Here is a 20395-nt window from a genome sequence, read left to right as displayed (position 1 = left end):
TTCTATTTTCTTACCATTGATATTGAACACTGCAGTATTGAGGAAGCGTTTATAAGTAAGCATTTCACTGTGCTGTTTACACTTATTGTATCCTGTGCACGCAACAAATAAACGTTGATTTGATGTGAAAGTCTCATCATGTACCAATCTAATTAATGATGTGCAATTATGTGCACAGTAAGCACATTCTAAAAGGCCCCAGTTCTGGCCCCAAAAAATCTATCAATACCGGCTAGCTAAAAAGCCATTAAGCTATCTCAGTTTCTGGCCAAATCCTTCAACAACAACAATGGCTACCATCAAGTCATTATAACCAGGAAGCATTAATGACTCTGAGGAACATAACCATTGATTCAGTCCTTCTCCTTTCTCTGTCTCACCCAGACTGTTTAAAGGATTACTCGTTATTAGAGAGAAAAAAATGACAAAAAAGCAAGTCCAGCCATTTGGTTTGCTATAAAGCTGAGGGATAGAGCTGGAGAAATGAAACCACTTTTAAATTTGTAGATTTAACCATATTTTGAGGCTAAACATTGTTCGTTTACAACAACATAATTTACAAGCAATAGCGTAAAAAACAACATTTTTTTGGTTAAATGATGGGGTTAATAGTTAAGCCAAGCTCATGATGCTGTCACGCCCTGGCTCTGGGGACTCTTTTATGTTGAGCCAGGGTGTTAGTTTCTATGTTGTAGTTTCTATGTGTTTATTCTAGATCGTTTAGATCTATGTTGGCCAGGGTGGTTCCCGATCAGAGGCAGCTGTTGTTCGTTGTCTCTGATTGGGTACCATACTTAGGCAGCCTGTTTTGCACAGTTCATGGTGGGATCTTGTTCTGTATAGGTTTGTGTTGGTGAACCTGTAGACTTCACGTATCGTTTTGTTGTTCATGTATTAAGTACTCATTAAAAGATGTACGCATATCACGCTGCGCCTTGGTCTGCCTCTTATGACGATCGTGACAGATGCATTGAGTTGAGTGTCAGGATATATGTAGATACGGGACACGATTTAAGAAGGTATTATGTGCAGTTGCCAAACCCTGTGGCAAAAACAAATGTTCTGAAAAGACTTAAAGGGATTGATAGAAGAATTTGGTAATTACTAATTATTAATGACTAATTATTACACCCTGAAACTGTGTGAAAAATGTTAGAATCATAAGACTATAATATGATAATATGTGTAGCTTAGTTAGAAGTACAATGAGGCAGTCAGAATATTGTGAGGACGGCGATAACTGAGGAATGCAGCCTGCCCGAGCAGGGAGTAGATTATGATAAGAACATGTGTGTGCGTGTGTGTGTGTGACCTGATGGTCAGGAGAGCAGAGGAAAACATGCGCTAAACCCATGTACAGTGGAAAAATACAACCCGCCTAAAGCGGGGTGGGATTTTTGTATGACGTGTGTGTATAAAAGATGGACTCTGAAATTGTGATTACAGAATTCTCTGGGCAGAGTTCTCTGAATAAAGACCACCTGGCTATTGCAGACTGGGATCTCTGTCCGTTTCTTGATCCAAAAGCCTTACAACCTTTTGGGAGATGCACAGAGACACTGAAATAGTTAGTTAATAAATTCTCTTAACAGGGATACAGCAAGATTTCGAGATTTGGGTCGTTTATCTACTTACCCAGAGTCAGACGAACTCATGGATACCATTTCTATGTCTCTGCGTAAAGTTTGGAGATTATTGAAGTTACCATATCGTTAGCTTAGCGCAATTGCTGTCTGCTATCCACTGAAGTGAAGCATATGTAGCATGCCTGAGCAAGGACCGCCATTAAATGAAAACTAATGAACCATACACTACCTTCAGGTATGAACTACAAAACCACGTGTTCCTAAATGATTCGACATGCGTCATTCATCCATCCATGCTTTCATTCTAATATTCATTCCGTTTTTGGGTTCTAATTTTATCGAGTAGTAAGTTTGGTTGTTATCGTTTTTGGTCCAGGAGCTAAAATAGAAAACAAATCCTGTACACTATGCTTGCAAGTTATCACTTATTTATGCTAACACCCTAATGTTTGCTAATGTTTCAGCCATTCAACCTTCTTAATTAAAACCATGGCTGCTACGGGATAACATGATATGGTCCGTGTAGCTCAGTTGGTAGAGCATGGTGTTTTCAACGCCAGGGTTATGGGTTCGATTCCCACGGGGGGCCAGTATGAAAATGTATGCACTCACTAACTGTAAGTCGCTCTGGATAAGAGCATCTGCTAAATGACTAAAATGTAAATGTAAAATGTCTGGGAGCATCATAATGGCTTTTGGTTGAAACCAGAGCCATGTATTAAGAGTGTTCGGCCAGGTTTTAGGACAGCTGCCACTTTAGCAGCCCCTTTATTCTAGAAATGTTGGTGATGTAGTGTTGGTGTCAACAAATTGCATATCTGCTTTCACTGGACATCTTCATAGGTTTTGAAAACTATCAGAAATAAACAGCACACGTGGAAGCATCAATTATCACTTAGCAACGGCTATGGAGGAGAAAGTGGTGCTCTCGGAACGTTCAGACAGAAACCATAGACATGGAAAGAGGGCAAATCTATCTTTCGCATGGGCAGCACCATTGAGTGTAGTCAATTTAATGTAGTACATGTCTTCTTCTACTTCTATGAGTTTATTGGCAGTTCATAAACAAACTGAAGAGATGCATGGAATGTGTAGTCTGAACAAGCCAAAGTTGGTGATCTACTGCCATCTGCAGTGCTGGAATGTTTGCTCAGGAGTATAATTCATTGGCTGATCCCTCTGAAGTATCCTCCAGTTGCCTACCTTAAAATGGGCTTTGAGGCAAGTGCGACCTCTATCTATCTCTATGGTCGAAACCTCAACGGCCAAACTCTGCATTAAAAGCTAAAAGTAGTGGTTGAAAAAGTCAATAAATATAACCTAGGGCTTTACTTGGAAGGTGACTGGGTCGTTGATGTTGGGCAGGCAGAACTGCTTGAGGAATCGGTCGTCCTGGCTCCAGAAGAGGCGGATGTCAGGGATCCCATACAGCACCATGGCCAGGCGCTCCAGGCCCAGTCCAAATGCCCAGCCCATCTTGTTACTCGCTCCCGCTGGAAAAAGAACACAATAGGAGATTAGAGCAGTTGTTCCGAGACCTTTTTGGAGTCGTTACCCACCTAAAGCTGATTTAAATGTACCTGTGACTAGTGGTGAGCGATTAACCAACATTTTTTTTTTGGGGGGGGGGGGGGTGGATTTGGTTAATAAACCACTAACTGGCCGACGTTGGTTCATTTACCTGAACTTTTTTTTTTGTGAGTCCAATGCACCGTTTCTCTACAGAGAAATCAAATCATTCACGAGAAAAATCTGAGAAAACAAGTCAAGAACTATGTGGGACACTGAGCTGAAGGAAGTTGTAGTTTCCATTAAGCTAATATTCAACCTAGTTCAGCACAGAAATTGGGTGATTAACTACAATGTCCATAATCCATTGTGCTCAGGGACAGATCAGAAAGGAAGAGGCGAAGCGAGAGATTTCACCCTCGCCAAAAACTGTCCAAAATAAGTACAATGCGTTTCTATGGGCTTATTTTGGACTTAAGCTTGTTACCTTCCTTCCCGCTTTTGGGCCAACGACTCCCATTGTTAGGGTGGATATATGAGCATCTCCTCATTATATACAGATCTCTGGACGGATACACTTTTACGCCTGCTACGTCAGGTTAGATACACACATGCAGCACAGACCGCATGAGAGAGGGATGTACACAACACAATGATGAAAGGGACAGAGACAGTTTGTGAATGTGTACCTTATCTACTTTGAAAAACGAGTAAAATAATTTCATCAGACAGCTCAGCAGCATACTTAGGAAGAATAGCTAAACAGGATGACTAAAGACAGTACAGCAACGTTTCCCAAACTTGATCCTCGGGACCCCAAGGGGTGCACGTTTTGAATTTTGCCTTAACACTACAGTGCAAGTATTGCCCCCCCTTGGCGTTTTTCCTATTTTGTTGCATTACAAAATGTTATTTAAATTGATTTTTATTTGGATTTCATGTAATGGACATCCAGAAAATAGTCAAATTGGTGAAGTGAAATGAAAAAAATTACTTGTTTCAAAGAATTCTAAAAAATAAATCATGGAAAAGTGGTGCGTGCATATGTATTCACCCCCTTTGCTATGAAGCCCCTAAATAGGATCTGGTGCAACCAATTATCTTCAGAAGTCACATAATTAGTTAAATAAAGTCCACCTGTGTGCAATCTAAGTGTCACATGATCTGTCACATGATCTCAGTATATATATACACACCTGCCCCAGAGTCTGCAACACCACTAAGCAAGGGGCACCACCAAGCAAAGGGCACCATGAAGACCAAGGAGCTCTCCAAACAGGTCAGGGACAAACTTGTGGAGAAGTACAGATCAGGGTTGGGTTATAAAAAAATATCTGAAACTTTGATCATCCCACGGAGCGCCATTAAATCCATTATTAAGGAATGGAGAGAATATGGCACCACAACAAACCTGCCAAGAGAGGGCCGCCCACCAAAAGTCACGGACCAGGCAAGGAGGGCATTAATCAGAGAGGCAACAAAGAGACCAAAGATAACCCTGAAGGAGCTACAAAGCTCCACAGCGGAGATTGGAGTATCTGTCCATAGGACCACTTTAAGCTGTACACTCCACAGAGCTGGGCTTTACGGAAGAGTGGCCAGAAAAAAGTAATTGCTTAAATAAAAAAATAAGCAAACACGTTTGGTGTTCGCCAAAAGGCATGTGGGAGACTCCCCAAATATACTGAAGAAGGTATTCGTTATGTCCCCACAGTGAAGCATGGTGGTGGCAGCATCATGCTGTGGGGATGTTTTTCCATCGGCAGGGACTGGGAAACTGGTCAGCATTGAAGGAATGATGGATGGCGCTAAATATTCTTGAGGGAAACCTGTTTCAGTCTTCCAGAGATTTGAGACTGGGACGGAGAATCACCTTCCAGCAGGACAATGACCCTAAGCATACTGCTAAAGCAACACTCAAGTGGTTTAAGGGGAAACATTTAAATGTTTTGGAAAGTCCTAGTTAAAGTCCAGACCTCAATCCAATTGAGAATCTGTGGTTTGACTTAAAGATTGCTGTACATCAGCAACTTCATCCAACTTGAATGAGCTGGAGCAGTTTTGCCTTGAAGAATGGGCAAAAATCCCAGTGGCTAGATATGCCAAGCTTATAGAGACATACCCCAAGAGACTTGCAGCTGTAATTGCTGCAAAATAGTTATGCACACTCAAGTTCTGTTTTTCTGTCTTATTTCTTGCTTGTTTCACAAGACAAAAAATATTTTGCATCTTCAAAGTGGTAGGCATGTTGTTTAAATCAAATGATACAAACCCCCCCAAAATCCATTTTACTTCCAGGTTGTAAGGCAACAAAATAGGAAAAATGCCAAAGGGGGGGTGAATACTTTCGCAAGCCATTGTACATAGCTGATTCAAATGATCAAAGCTTGATGATTAGTTGATTATTTGAACAGCTGTGTAGTGCTAGGACAAAAAACTAAACGTGCACCCCTTGTGGTCCCGAGGACCGAGTTTGGGAAACCCTGCAGTACAGTATGAGGAGCACATAACGTTAGATGGTCTGGCTGGTTGACTGCTACTGCCTGAGCAGAGATGAGATGATTACTTCAAGGTTTGAAAATTAATAAAGTAATCAAATAAAAACGAAGTAATATACCCAACTGAAATATTTTATTATTTCATAGTACTTTCCTATTTTTCTATTGATGTCTACCCAATGTGGACCTGAGAGAGACAACGGAATATTTTTTATGTTATGGCAATCATTGTAACGTAATTATTTCATAATGCTTTTCATGTTTAAAAAAATTATCGAAACCAAACCGACCTCAAAAAGCACTAATCACTCAGCACTACCTGTGATCTAACAATTATACGACACAGACATAATGCTGCAGAAAGTATCAATATCTGAAGTGTTTTGAGAACGAATAGCCTAGAGAAAAGGAGTTCTCAACTCCAGCCTACACATTTTTACTGCAGACCAAAAGATAGCACATCTGATTCAACTATTCAAGAGCTTAATGATTAGTTGCTGAAGAGACCCCAGGACATGTCTTGAGAAGCCCTGGTGAGGAACTGGACTAGCAGCTAGGTGTTTGCAGGTGCAAAGCTGGACGGGAAACTGTATCATCCAGTGAATCACCTTAATGGTGTGACAATAAATCAATAACACGTTGTTTTGATGTGGACTGTTCTCGGACAACCCCGGGATGAAAAGTCAATGCATTGAACTGCTTTAAGATGCGTCCTGTATTGATGAACTCTCAACAAGGCTAACCGAACATGATTCCATCCTTTTTCGGCTGAGGCTCTATATATCTTTCAAAACAAACAGACTTTCATTTGTGAGGATGGGGAAACCACCTTAAACATGGATTAATTAACATCACAAGCCAACTTAAGCAGCAAACCAACTATTTTCAATAATAATAAAATCAGGAAAGAGTAGATGATGTATTGTGTGTTTATTAATCTTATATTGTCCACAATATTTACATTACAGAAACATCCTTTAAATAAATGGTGCCCTGGGTGAGGATAATACATTATAGCATTCAGATACGCATAAAAACCAAATGCGGTTGCAACACGACCACAGACCCTTCACCTCGGTCACGTTCGGTCGAGCTAACATTCTTTAATTCTCAAAACAGAGAATCTGAACTCGTCCAATAGGAATGCTCATATCGTATCGTCCTTCATCTAAATATCTTAGCAACCAGCTAGGCTAAATTACCGTGATATAGGTTTTTTGACCTGCAATCACATTGCCACAATTACTTCAATGGTAGAGGGCAGCAGTTGTCTTGTGAGTGACAGGAGAAGACTTTAGTTCAGCTGTGAAATCTGTCGCTCGACATGGGAGGATAGGGGTGTTAACTGTACTCTGGTTCTGATGATTATTTCCTTGGCGACCTTGGTGACCCGTAGAGAGATGAAGGCAGAGCAAACAGCAAAGCTCCTCGTTTCCACTCCGATCTCATACTTTTCCCTCGACTGCGGAGGGATTCTGCTTTATATGGTAATGAGGGAGGGGAGCACGGAGGGTCAACGCTGACTGAGAAACACACAACTAAATCTGAACGTCATAAGGAGGAATCAATCGCCCTCCCTTCCTTCCTCATACACAAAGTGAAGACATTGACATGTAATGAGATAATCAGTTATGGTAATAATAATTTGATAGTCTCTTTGTGACTGATTTCTACCTCAATCTCTTAGTTACTCCTGTCTGCGCATAGTACATATGTAGTCGTGTATTGCTGTAGTGCAATGTACAGGTGTTCAAAAATAATCATTGCGCTCACTCATCCGTGAGTGAGAGGCAGTGACGCACAAAAAGATAAAAGACGGGTATACAAAAATCCTGACAGTCGCTTGTGTGTGTGGCAGAGTTGAGCTGCCAGTCTTTGGCATGGAGCGCAAACACTGCCGCGGGTGCCGAGGACGTCCACGAAAGGATGGTACAACGACACACAGCTATGACCTCAGCCAAAATACATGGCTGGAGGGGAGTGGGGTATGTCTTACACACACACACACACTCTCCTCGGCAGGACTTCACAGCATGACGCTGCTGTGGCATCACCTTCTCCCCTCCTTTCATCCATTCATTTCTCACGCCTCTCCAATCTCTCTTCCTCCGTTCTCTCCAATTATCATCCCTCTTCTCACTCTCTCTATCACTCTCTCATATTCCTTTACCTCCTTTCCTTCCCTGCTGCTCTGCCTCTTTCCATAAATGTTTCTCTTTCTCTAATTCCATTTCCTCAATCACTTCTTTTGTCCCCCTTCATTCATCTTCAACCGGTTCGTCTCTCACTAAAGCCCAATTTACCCCCAACCTCTTCTTCCTCTAGCCTAAATCTCACAAGTTGCTCTTGTTAAGTAACACTATAACTACATGTTATTGCAATGTTAATACAATGTTGTTACATAGTATTTGGAAACCACATTATAATTGCATAATGGAGGTGAGTCGTTTCTGTAATTACCCAAGTTGAATATTATGGACTGTCCCTTTATAGCAACAACATTTCAACATAATTCCAAACAATATTTTTTATTTATTTATTTTACCTTTATTTAACTAGGCAAGTCAGTTAAGAACACATTCTTATTTACAATGACGGCCTACACCGGCCAAACCCGGACGACGCTGGGCCAATTGTGCGCCGCCCTATGGGACTCCCAATCACGGCCGGTTGTGATACAGCCTGGAATCGAACCAGGGGGTCTGTAGTGACGCCTCAAGCACTGAGATGCAGTGCCTTAGACCGCTGCGCCACTCGGTATCTGGGTTACTTTGACAAGACTAATGACTGCCTGGGCTCCAATACGGAGACCAAGTGAAAATGCATTCACTTAATAAATAATTGGCCTAGATAATATAATTGATCAACAAACCTGACTTACAGGGACAAACAGACCCTATTAACAGTGTTGTTGGAGCAAGACACACGCATAATACCATTGCTCACCTACCAGGACATAACACATCTATTTAAGAGAGACCTGTCCCAAGAAAGCACTGATTAGTGTAGTTTTCAGATTTAAAAAACAAGCATGTTCAGGAGGCACCTGTGGCAGTTATGGCATGACCATCCTCACATCTACCCATAGGACAGTAAGAGATATGGGTAGTGTGTATGTGGGTCTAGCAGTCAATCTTCACACACACACACACACACACACACACACACACACACACACACACACACACACACACACACACACACACTGCCCCCCAACTGGGTGTGTTTATCCTTGTTTTCTAATCTTCTGGGCGAGCAGCAGCGCCATCTTTCCTACCATGGATCCATATGTGCATGGCAGCAGAAATGTCAGCTATTGATTCATGCCCCATGTTTCACCATGTGACATTTTACTTGCAGATTCCAAGGGAGAAGTTGGATTGGGTGACCTAATTGCACTCCTTTAAATTCTGCCCGATAGTGGTAATTCCATTTTTCATAATCTCGACTCATTGATGGCTCAGTGCTGGCTTGGAAAACATAGCTAATTTACTACAAATTACCATACAAGGTACAAAACACAACACAGCGTGGTCACCACATGAATGTAGTAGACTAGGATACATTTACAATGGCGTGCTGAATTTATTTATGTTAAAGCTGCAATATGTAACTTTTTGGACGACCTGACCAAATTCGCATAGAAATTCACAGTGGTTTAGATGGTACAATGTTTCTCTAAACTATACGTAATTGTTTTGTCACAAACTGAAATTAGGTGAACTATTAGAATTTTAGCAGCCAGGAAATGGTAGAACAATTTCTTCATAGCACATCTTTAAGAGACTACCCTTACAGAAAAACCACATCAATTTCACATGTGTTTTACATGTGATCTCTTGTGATCTTATGTGAAGTTAATGTGATAACGTGACATGTAAAAGCAGCATGTGATAACATGAAACTACATGTGTGAAAACCTGATATCATGTGAAATAAATGTGACAACATGGGGATGAAAAATGTCAACATGTGATACCATGAAACCACAAATTTGAACACACGTGAAAGTGCAAATTCTATTTTCACGTGAACGTTTTTCACGTGAAAATGCAATTCATTCCACACGTTAGAGTTAGAAGGTGCAAATTTCAAAATATGTTATTCTCCTCACATGTGCAAAGGTGGTGTTAACATGTGCATTCTAAATGTAATACACGTGAACATATGGTTTCACATGTGAACAACAGATCTGTGTCTTTTGTTTACATGTGAACATTTCAGCTCAACATGTTAAAACAGCCATTTCACACTTGAAAATGCGATTTCACACTTGAAAATGCAAATTTCACATGTGAAAATGCAAATTTCACATGTGTAAGTGAATGAAATGATATGGGGGTTTTATAGTAAGTGGTATGCTCTTCAGCTAAAATAGTGTAAAACATATTTAAATCAATGACAATATGATTTCATTTGACATGATCACTTAGTACTGACTTTTCAATATGATCCAACCTGGGATTTGAACTCACAACCTCTGGATTTGGGGTGCGCTGATCGTTCTGCTGCCCCGCAAAGTCTGTAGCATTCCTCTACACATTTATTACCTATAATACATCTCTGCACTTAGCAAAAGAGTGCCATCTGCACTTCTATTTTAGTTAACAGTTAATCTGATTATTCTCTCATCATTGATTTCATGGACTTATTCCTGCAATTTAAGGGGTTTTCTGTATAGTTCTCTAATGTTGGTGGGGTATTTTATTCTGTTTTAATGTTACTCCTGAATCACTATGATAAATATAATCGTTTTTCTTGAGTGTATTTTTAACAAAGCTGAGATTTACTTTACTTAAATCCAAAGTTTAGGAATACATGTGAAATCATCCATTGACACAGACATGGTGGCGTAGCAAGAAGATCAAAATGCAGTGAACCAAGAGGATGTGAGTTATTATTCAGGACATGTTGAATAATAATGACTGTATAAATAAACATACACAATGTAATCATGTATGTCAAAGGGTGTCAAATATGTACGTTGAATGCACTGTATGTTAAAAGCACTGTTTGAGTGTGTATCCTAACAACTCATTTTTGTTTGCTGGGCATCACCTGTGAAATCTCATGAACAATATTAAAATGTAAAAATTTGAATCCACATTTGAAACGTTATGTGATCACGTGAAAATCCACATGTGAAACTTCACGTGAAATCATGTGATTTTCCACATGTGAAATTATGTTTTTTTCTGTAAGGGGAGACTTTCTGGAAGATTTGCATACTTTTTTGCCACTAGATCTGAAAGTAACGTTCAAGAGCCAAAACTCAGAAAATGGCATACTACTTCATATATATGCAGATACACTATATATACAAAGGTATGTGGGCACCCCTTCAAATGAGTGGATTCAGCTATTTCAGCCACACCCGTTGCTGACAGGTGTATAAAATCGAGCACACCGCCATGCAATCTCCACAGACAAACATTGGCAGTAGAATGGCCTTACTGAAGAGTTCAGTGACATTCAACGTGGCACCGTCACAGGATGCCACCTTTCCAACAAGTCAGTTTGTCATATTTCTGCCCTGCTAGAGCTGCCCCAGTCAACTTTAAGTGCTGTTATTGTGAAGTGGAAATGCCTAGGAGCAACAACGGCTCAGCCGCAAAGTGGTAGGCCACACAAGCCTACAGAACGGGAACGCCGAGTGCTGAAGCGTGTAAAAATATTCTGTCCTCGGTTGCAACACTCACTACTGGGTTCCTAACTGCCTCTGGAAGCAACGTCAGCGCAATAACTGTTTGGTTGGGAGCTTAAAATGGGTTTCCATGGCCGAGCAGCCGCACACAAGCCTAAGATCACCATGCGCAATGCCAAGCATCGGCTAGAGTGGTGTAAAGCTCGCTGCCATTGGACTCTGGAGCTGTGAATCACACTTCACCATTCGACTGACAAATCTGGGTTTGGCGCATGCCAGGACAACGCTACTTGCCCCAATGCATAGGGCCAATTGTAACGTTTGGTGGAGGAGGAATAATAGTCTGGGACAATTTTTCATGGTTCGGGCTAGGCACCTTAGTTCCAGTGAAGGGAAATCTTAACGCTATAGTATAAAATGACATTCTAGACGATTCCGTGCTTCCAACTTTGTGGCAACAGTTTGAGGAAGGCCCTTTCCTGTTTCAGCATGACAATGCCCCCGTATACAAAGCAAGTTCCATACAGAAATGGTTTGTTGAGATCGGTGTGGAAGAACTTGACTGGCCTGCACAGAGCCCTGACCTCAACCCCATTTAACACCTTTGGGATGAATTGGAACGCCGACTGCGAGCCAGGCCTAACCACCAAACATCAGTGCCCGATTTCACTAATGCTCTTGTGGCTGAATGGAAGCAAGTCCCCGCAGCAATGCTCCAACATCTAGTGGAAAGCCTTCCCAGAAGAGTGGAGGCTGTTATAGCAGCAAAGGGGGGACCAACTCCATATTAATGCCCATGATTTTGGAATTAGATGTTCAACGAGCAGGTGTCCACATACTATTGGTCATGTAGTGTATGTGCAGTACATCATTGCTCTCACACCCTCTCTCGGTCTCTCTCTCTGCTGTGCCGTTGGGCCCGCCCTGCAACCTCATTGGATTACGCTGGGCAGGCCTGGGCCAGCCTTCTTTCACTGTGCAACTCGTCAATGTGCATCTTGCTAGCTGTCTCTCAAATGGCTAGGGGCTGAAGCTCATTGACTGGAACTCAAATTGCTAGGGGGCTGGCCCACGTGGGCCAAGCTTGCAGTCCTACACATTGGCAAATCCAGCCCAAAGCAGGAGATTTAAAAATACTTACATAGTCGCCAAAGTTCCGTAAAGTCTCTTCAAAGGAAAATACCACTCCAAAACGATATATTTTGGTATTAGTTTCATTAGTCCACTGTTGATACAGTCCCAAAATGTTTAGCATGTCAGCAAACAAGTTTTCAAGATAGAACTTTCAAAATACAGAAAGTGCAACTTTTGTGCAGCAGTGCGTAAAATATCATTTATGGTCAATCCGGATTCCACGGTGCAAAAGGCCTTCGTGGCAATTATGATTGTGGAGAAAATGTCGTGGCTGGTCAGCACACCTCTTAAAATTTGAACAATGTGGAGGCCTCTGGTATCTCCTCTTTGAACCGCACGAGAAGCATGAATGCTCCATGAATGCTCCATTCTCTGCAGATGCCGATTGGATTGCATTAACCCTAAAAAGCACTCATCAATCTGTGTCACAAGTCACAACTCATTGAGAGGTGGCCAAACTTTGTTGATCAACAGGTTACCAACCCAGTTCAAAACTTAAAACCTGGCCCAAGCCTTATACTTTCCCTGTTAACTTTACAGACAGATATTTCACTACATTCATTATATCACTGTCATTAGTGATATACTTTATTACATATTTCTGTGTATTAAAGATGGAAACTCTGTTGAATAGTCCTCTGAATAATGTCCCCGTAATGTGTGCGTCTTGTCAAATATATGAGCTAATTTTGTGTTTGACCTAATTCGGAGGACTTTGACTCCAAAGTTCCCTTTAGACAACGAAATCTAGAATCACTAATTATACATGAGGGGGATGACAATGAGGCTTAACCTCCTCTAAACTCTGGATCAAGACTAAGCTGTGTCAAGTTCCAGTTTATGAAACTTCCTCTCTTCACTCCCCTGCCATTTGAGTCTAATCCTTTTCAAATTAAAGGTGCCTTTCCACGCTCCATATCTGATTGTTGGATGTCTTCGCTACATTTTTTTTCTACCAGTCATCCAAATTAAAAAACAAAACAAACAAGTGAATAATAAGCTTTGTCATGTTTGTCACGCCCTGGCTCTGGGGACTCTGAAATGTTGAGCCAGGGTGTGTAGTTTCTGTGGTATATTTTCTATGTTGATGTGCTAGATCATTTAGATCTATGTTGGCCAGGGTGGTTCCCAATCAGAGGTAGCTGTATCTCGTTGTCTCTAATTGGGGACCATACTTAGGCAGCCTGTTTGGCACTAGTCGGTGTAGGATCTTGTTCCGTAAAGGTTTGTTTTTGTGTAACCTAGGACTTCACGTATCGTTTTGTTTGTTGTTTTATGTCGTGTTAAGTACGTAATAAAATGTACGCTTATCACGCTGCGCCTTGGTCCGTCTCATCCATGAACGATCGTGACAATGTTACAGGTCAAGCCATCACTGACCATCGTTCGAAACCTTTGCAAAGACTGTGGTGCAACTCCTATTTATTACTATCCACCCCAATATTTTTTCCATACTTTGTAACTCTATGGACAAGGACAGAGTGCAATCCACCTTTCGGTAGGGTAAAATAACCACCAGCCACTAACCTGAGCATTTACCAACCAAATTGTTAATTTGGATGAACTATCCCTTTAAACACAGTGAAATTAGCGTGTCGGGTTATTAATTAAGCCATTACGTCTCAATTAGCTTAACATGGCTGATCAGGGATGACTGTTGGGTCCCCAGGCTGCAGCTGCCAGGGGATGCAGGGCCCACGCTCTCACAGTGACATGTTCATCATCACTCCCTCACTACTACTTCATATCAGGAAGTCAATTCACAAACAGAATCGTATGGAGCAACAACAAATTCATTCTATATGAACATAACAGTTAACTCAGTCTTTCTGTCTGGTCTGTTTGACTTGACATATCATTATTTTTGCCATCTTTGTATATTTGAGGTTGTAGTGTGCATTTATTCAGGAAATTGATAGAGTATGTGGATTATGGATAGTGCAGACACAAAGATTTTGTCAGGTTCCCTTACTTGTATGCAGAAGTGAAAAGGGTGATATTGCTCTACTGCAGTATTTTCTATCGGCACACAATTTACAACTGGGAAACTAGGCAAGCCCGGCTCTTTATCCAATACAAAGCTACAGTTAATGAGGAAAAACAGCAGTCGCTGAACACACCGAGAACAGAAATATTGATGAGTGTTAAACCCCCTTTCCGTTGGGGTGCTGTGAGAGTTAGCCACGTCATATCCACACCCTCACCTTAAAAGGTCCAATGCAGCCATTTTTATCTCAATATCAAATCATTTCTGGGTAACAATTAAGTACTTTACTGTGATTGTTTTTCGATTACAATGGTCAAAAATAAACTTAGCTTCTTAGCAAAGAGCAATTTCTAAGCAAGAATTTTGCTAGGACTGTCTGGGAGTAGGGAGGAGAAAACTGAAAACTAGCTGTTTTTTAAAACTCTTTCTTATCAGTCTATTAACTAATTAACTGAACTCCATCACACCACAACAGGCTGAAATTGCACCCACTTCATATGTATATACTGTATTTTAGTCAAGGCTCATCCTATATAACTACTGCCCTACACATATTTTCTATTCACACATATTTCTTTATTTTTGATTTTTGGGTATTTGTGTGTATTATTTTGTATTGTTAGGTATTACTGCACTGTTGGAGCTAGAAACATAAGCATTTCGCTGCACCTGAGATAACATCTGCAAAATATGTGTACGTGACCAATAACATTTTATTTGATTTCATTCAGTGTGGAAATATAAAAACACAGTCATGTAGTCAGCCTGGAACGCAGCCACTGGCTTGTAAGTGCAAACAGCTGACCCTCATGAACTCATTAAGGGTGTGGCTGGCACCTCAATCAGTCACCACACCATTATCAGCTGCTATTTCCCTCACAGCAGAGGAGAGGACTGGCGGCAGTGAGCAGGTAGCTGTCTCAAAGGGCTCTGTTCTAGAAACCTAGCCTGGTCTGTGGCGGCACACCTCCCCAGGTGCTGCCACAACGTCTAGACCCAAATCTTGTATTTTGTCTTGTATTCACTTTGGTGTAAAAAAGCTGTTTCCTCTGCAATCAGTATGTATTCCGATACCTACTTGAACTGTACCCCTCCCCCCTAGATTTGGCATAATATCTAGCACTGGCGTAAGAGTATCCATACATCACTTTGGTGAAGATCATGAAGAATCTTAGGATGCAACTTGCCAAACATTGTGAATTAATATATAATTTAAATTCAGGAAGTCAACTGGAATTCTAATTTGAGAATGGAAAAATCCCCATTGAAAATAAATGGGACTTTAAAAATGGGACCCAACGCTGATATTAACCGTTTATTTAGGCATTCAATAACATTTCCGTTTGGAGTTTATACCCAGTGGAACAATTTAATAACCCCCTAAGCGAACCCTCTCTCTAGCTAGAACAGCACTTGTGATAGTGATCCTGTAAGGTTGTTGTTGTGAGATTATCTTGCCCTGTCCAATCCTCTCCTCCGTGTCACAATATCGATACCTTCAATCTTTTCTCACTGAACCCTCAAAAATGAAATCACTCTCTGCATGTTTATGTCTGCCTTCTTCTTTGTCTCCCAGAGATAGATAGGGTCATTAACATATTTCTAATTCAATTAAGTCAATTAATTAAACATCTTGGTTTTGTTGAATTATAAATCTGAAGCTCGGGGTCAACTTGTTTCTGCACATTTGCATGTGACTTACATTAATTTCAACCATAAACACGCCTTGATCATTTGATAATAACAAATCCTGCTCCTCTATTTTGTATTAGGACCAATTTTTAGTATTTGTATTAATGTTGAGATGTCTTAATACTTCGAGATTGAAGTTGAAATATTTTTGAGAATAAAGCTGAAATGTCAAGAATAAAGTAACTCACAATAGGCTTGCAAGAGCTATTTTCTCTCCCAACATGGCAAATGATATGAACAAGCAAACACAACCATAGGGAAAATGTAGAGCTTAAAACTGCTTTGCTAAAGTAGACAGAGGTGCCTCTACCTTCCAGTTGCCCTATGTTCCTCAACAGTGTGCTGACTGGCTGGTGAAAAGCAGTACAAAGATACTCCTTGTAGGTGTTATCCTAAACATTCACATTTTGCAAGCAGGAGCCAACCTAGAATCAACGTTGTCACTTACTAGAGTACCTGTATGCTAGCAGCCTGACCAGCTGTTAATTTTAAAATCTCATTTTCATCTAACGTATCTCCTAAATGAGACTGAAACGAGTTACCTCTGAAATATGATTGGATGAAGATTGGAGAGATTGACTGTACAATACATCATTATGTATTTGGAACAACAACTACAGACCCAGTCAAACGTTTGGACACACCTACTCATTCAAGGGTTTTTCTTTATTTTTACAATTTTCTACATTGTAGAATAATAGTGAAGAGATCAAAACTATGAAATAGCACATATGGAATCATGTAGAAACCAAAAAAAGTGTTAAACAAATCAAAATATATTTTATATTCTTCAAATTAGCCACTCTTTGCCTTGATGACAGCTTTGCACACTCTTGGCATTCTCTCAACCAGCTTCATGAGGAATGCTTTTCCAACAGTCTTGAAGGAGTTCCCAGATATGCTGGGCACTTGTTGGCTGCTTTTCCTTCACTCTGCAGTCAAACTCATCCCAAACCATCTCAAATGGGTTGAGGTCGGGTGATTGTTGAGGCCAGGTCAACTGATGCAGCACTCCATCACTCTCCTTCTTGGTAAAATAGCCCTTACACAGCCTGGAGGTGTGTTGTGTCATTGTCCTGTTGAATAACAAATGATAGTCCCACTAAGCGCAAACCAGATGGGATAGCGTATCGCTGTACAATGCTGTGGTAGCCATGCTGGTTAAGTGTGCCTTGAATTCTAAATAAATCACAGACTGTGTCACCAGCAAAGCACCCCCACACCATCACACCTCCTCCTCCATGCTTCACGGTGGGAACAACACATGCGGAGATCATCCATTCACCTACTCTGGGTCTCACAAAGACACGGCGGTTGGAACCAAAAATCTCAAATTTTGACTAATCTTACCAAAGGACAGATTACCACCGGTCTAATGTCCATTGCTTGTGTTTCTTGGCTCAAGCAAGTCTCTTCTTCTTATTGGTGTCCTTTAGTAGTGGTTTCTTTGTAACAATTTGACCATGAAGGCCTGATTCATGCATTTATGGTCCTCTGTAGCTCAGCTGGTAGAGCACGGCGCTTGTAACGCCAAGGTAGTGGGTTCGATCCCCGGGACCACCCATACGTAAAAATTTATGCACGCATGACTGTAAGTCGCTTTGGATAAAAGCGTCTGCTAAATGGCATATTATTATTATTTATTATTATTATTATTATTATTATTATTATTATTATTATTATTATTATTATTATTTACATTTACATTCACGTCATTTAGCAGACGCTCTTATCCAGAGCGACGTACAAATTGGTGCATTCAACTTATGATAGCCAGTGGGACAACCACTTTTATTCCTCTTTTTATTTATTTATGGGGGGGTGGGGGGGTAGAAGGATTACTTTTATACTATTCCAGGTATTCCTTAAAGAGGTAGGGTTTCAAGTGTCTCCGGAAGGTGGTCAGTGACTCCGCTGTCCTGGCATTGTGAGGGAGCTTGTTCCACCATTGGGGTGCCAGAGCAGCGAATAGTATTGACTGGGCTGAGCGGGAACTGTGCTTCCGTAGAGGTAGGGGGGCTAGCAGACCAGAGGTGGATAAATGTAGTGCCCTCATTTGGGTGTAGGGTCTGATCAGATGATCAGGTCTGATGCAGTCTCCTCTGAACAGTTGACGTTAAGATGTGTCAGTTACTTCAACTCTGTGAAGCATTTATTTGGGCTGCAATCTAAGGTGCAGTTAACTCTAATTAACTTATCCTCTGCAGCAGAGATGACACTGGGTCTTCCTTTCCTGTGGCGGTCCTCATGAGAGCCAGTTTTCAGTATCATAGCGCATGATGGTTTTTGCGACTGCACTTGAAGAAACTTTCAAAGTTCTTGAAATTTTCCGGATTGACTTACCTTCACGTCTTAAAGTAATGATGAACTGCCATTTCTCTTTGCTTATTTGAGCTGTTCTTGCCATAATATGGACTTGGTCTTTTACCAAATAGGGCTATCTTCTGTATACAACCCCTACCTTGTCACAACACAACTGATTGGCTGACACACATTACACATACTCCAGGTGACTACCTCATGAAGCTGGTTGAGAGAATGCCAAGTGTGTGCAAAGCTGTTTTCAAAGGGTGGCTACTTTGAAGTATCTCAAATATAAAATATATTTTGATTTTTTTAACACTTTTTTGGTTACTACATGATTCCATATGTGTTATTTCATAGTTTTGATGTCTTCACTATTATTCTACAATGTAGAAAATAGTAAAAATAACGAAAAACCCTTGAATTAGTAGGTGTGTCCAAACTTTTGACTGGTACTGTACATGGGACACAGTGTGGGGGAGAACTAGTGTATATCTCAACAATCTAAAGTACCTTACTCTCCTTGACTTCATTTGTGCTGCTGCTGATGTGAAAGAACTGAAAAGGTATACGATACAGTCTGAGTCTCTGCATCAATTGTGTTTGAGCTTTTGGTGGGACAGCATTGGAGGGCAAGAGGGGATTGTGGGAATGTTATTAGGGCTCCTATGTGAATAACTGTACATATATGAGATATTTACTCCACAAATGCCCTTTCGATGCTCCCTTAGGGCCACATTTTCCTTTGGGCGCGAAGCAACACATGGCTTGGTGGATATTGTTTTAGCTTGATGGGCTTTGATAACCAGCTCAGCCTCAGGATATTTAGCACGATTCAAATACTACCCAGCTGACACAGTTTGACACATGACGTCTTGATTACTTAATTTCTTGGTTGTATACCGTTTTTTTTTCGGTTGAGAAGACATATTAACCACCAAATGGTCTCTGTTACACCAGGTCAATCTTTTTTTATAACAACAGGGAAATAAGTCATATTTTTGATGTTTTTCTGGTTGCTAAAAAGATTTAAACATATCCAGTCCATATACAACCTGACCATGATATCATAAAATACGTCATAATGATGGCATTGTAATCAGTTTAGCCCGCTGGGCACAGTTCATCACTGTATCACTGAATTCTCACTCTATATCATCTCTCTTTGCCCTCACCTGGGCTTCTGACAAATGTCTAAGGCTATGTCCCTTCCAGCTGCTGCCACGGACTCAGTGAAACAGCACATTTCCATGCAGAAAAGGCTTTTTACAAAGCTCCTAAAATGGATTAACACAGTGACAGCTCTTGTCCCATATCCCCCCTCATTAATGAAAGCCTGGACAAAGGAACAAGCTGCTACGGGCCCGTAGCCCGACGTGAGTAAGGGAAAAGTGGAGTTGCTGTGGTGTCGCAGCGCCTCCGTTCCATCTCCTCCTCCTTCTTCGTCTTTGTTCGCCACTCGCGTTATAATTTGCATTCGTCTCTCGCACTCCCACGCGGCTCCCCCGCCCACCGCATCACAGGGAAAACTAAATTAGCATACATAAGCCGATCAATTAATAATGCCATGACAACCACAACACCAGCGTTTTGGCGGACAACATGCACGTGAGGCCCCCGCACATATCTTACTCCACCTTGGTAAAACCGCAATGCACAAGTGCTGTGTACTCATTAAATATAATTGCTGCACTCATGTATGTATTTGCATGTCTTCATTAGCTTCCTCTCTCGTAGCTAACAAACATCAGTGTTAGTGAAACACACACACACACGCTTTCACTTACACACCTCCTTCACAGTTCAAGGAGGCTGACCGTCAGGTTACCATGCAGCAGCACACTGTGTCTTATCATCAGTGTCTTTCCTTTCTATAGACTCTACCCCTCCCTCCCCCACATTTTGAGCAGTCTTGCCATGGCTCACCAGTTTCAAAACACTAGTATGTGTTTGCTGAGCAGAGCCTCGTGACTGACAGACCCCGTTTTTACGAAGGACTTTCTACAAGCCAAGAGCTTGTTTCCTTTCCCAGAGTGTTTGT

At 41.2% G+C, this 20395-nt stretch overlaps 1 protein-coding gene across 1 annotated transcript in view; it reads right to left on the bottom strand.

Moving 5' to 3' along the window:
- fars2 (phenylalanyl-tRNA synthetase 2, mitochondrial) overlaps window positions 1–20395 on the bottom strand; it is a 129636-nt gene that overhangs the window by 60806 nt on the left and 48435 nt on the right. The window contains exon 6 of the mRNA XM_084151754.1: window positions 2919–3079. Within this exon, the coding sequence (XP_084007880.1) occupies window positions 2919–3079 (161 nt within the window). The remainder of the gene's footprint in view (window positions 1–2918; window positions 3080–20395) is intronic.

This window comes from Coregonus lavaretus (genome assembly GCF_964263955.1).
Source record: "Coregonus lavaretus genome assembly, chromosome: 34".
NCBI lineage: Eukaryota > Metazoa > Chordata > Actinopteri > Salmoniformes > Salmonidae > Coregonus > Coregonus lavaretus.
Note: the sequence above shows the minus strand (reverse complement) of the source record. Positions and strands in the feature narration are given on the sequence as shown.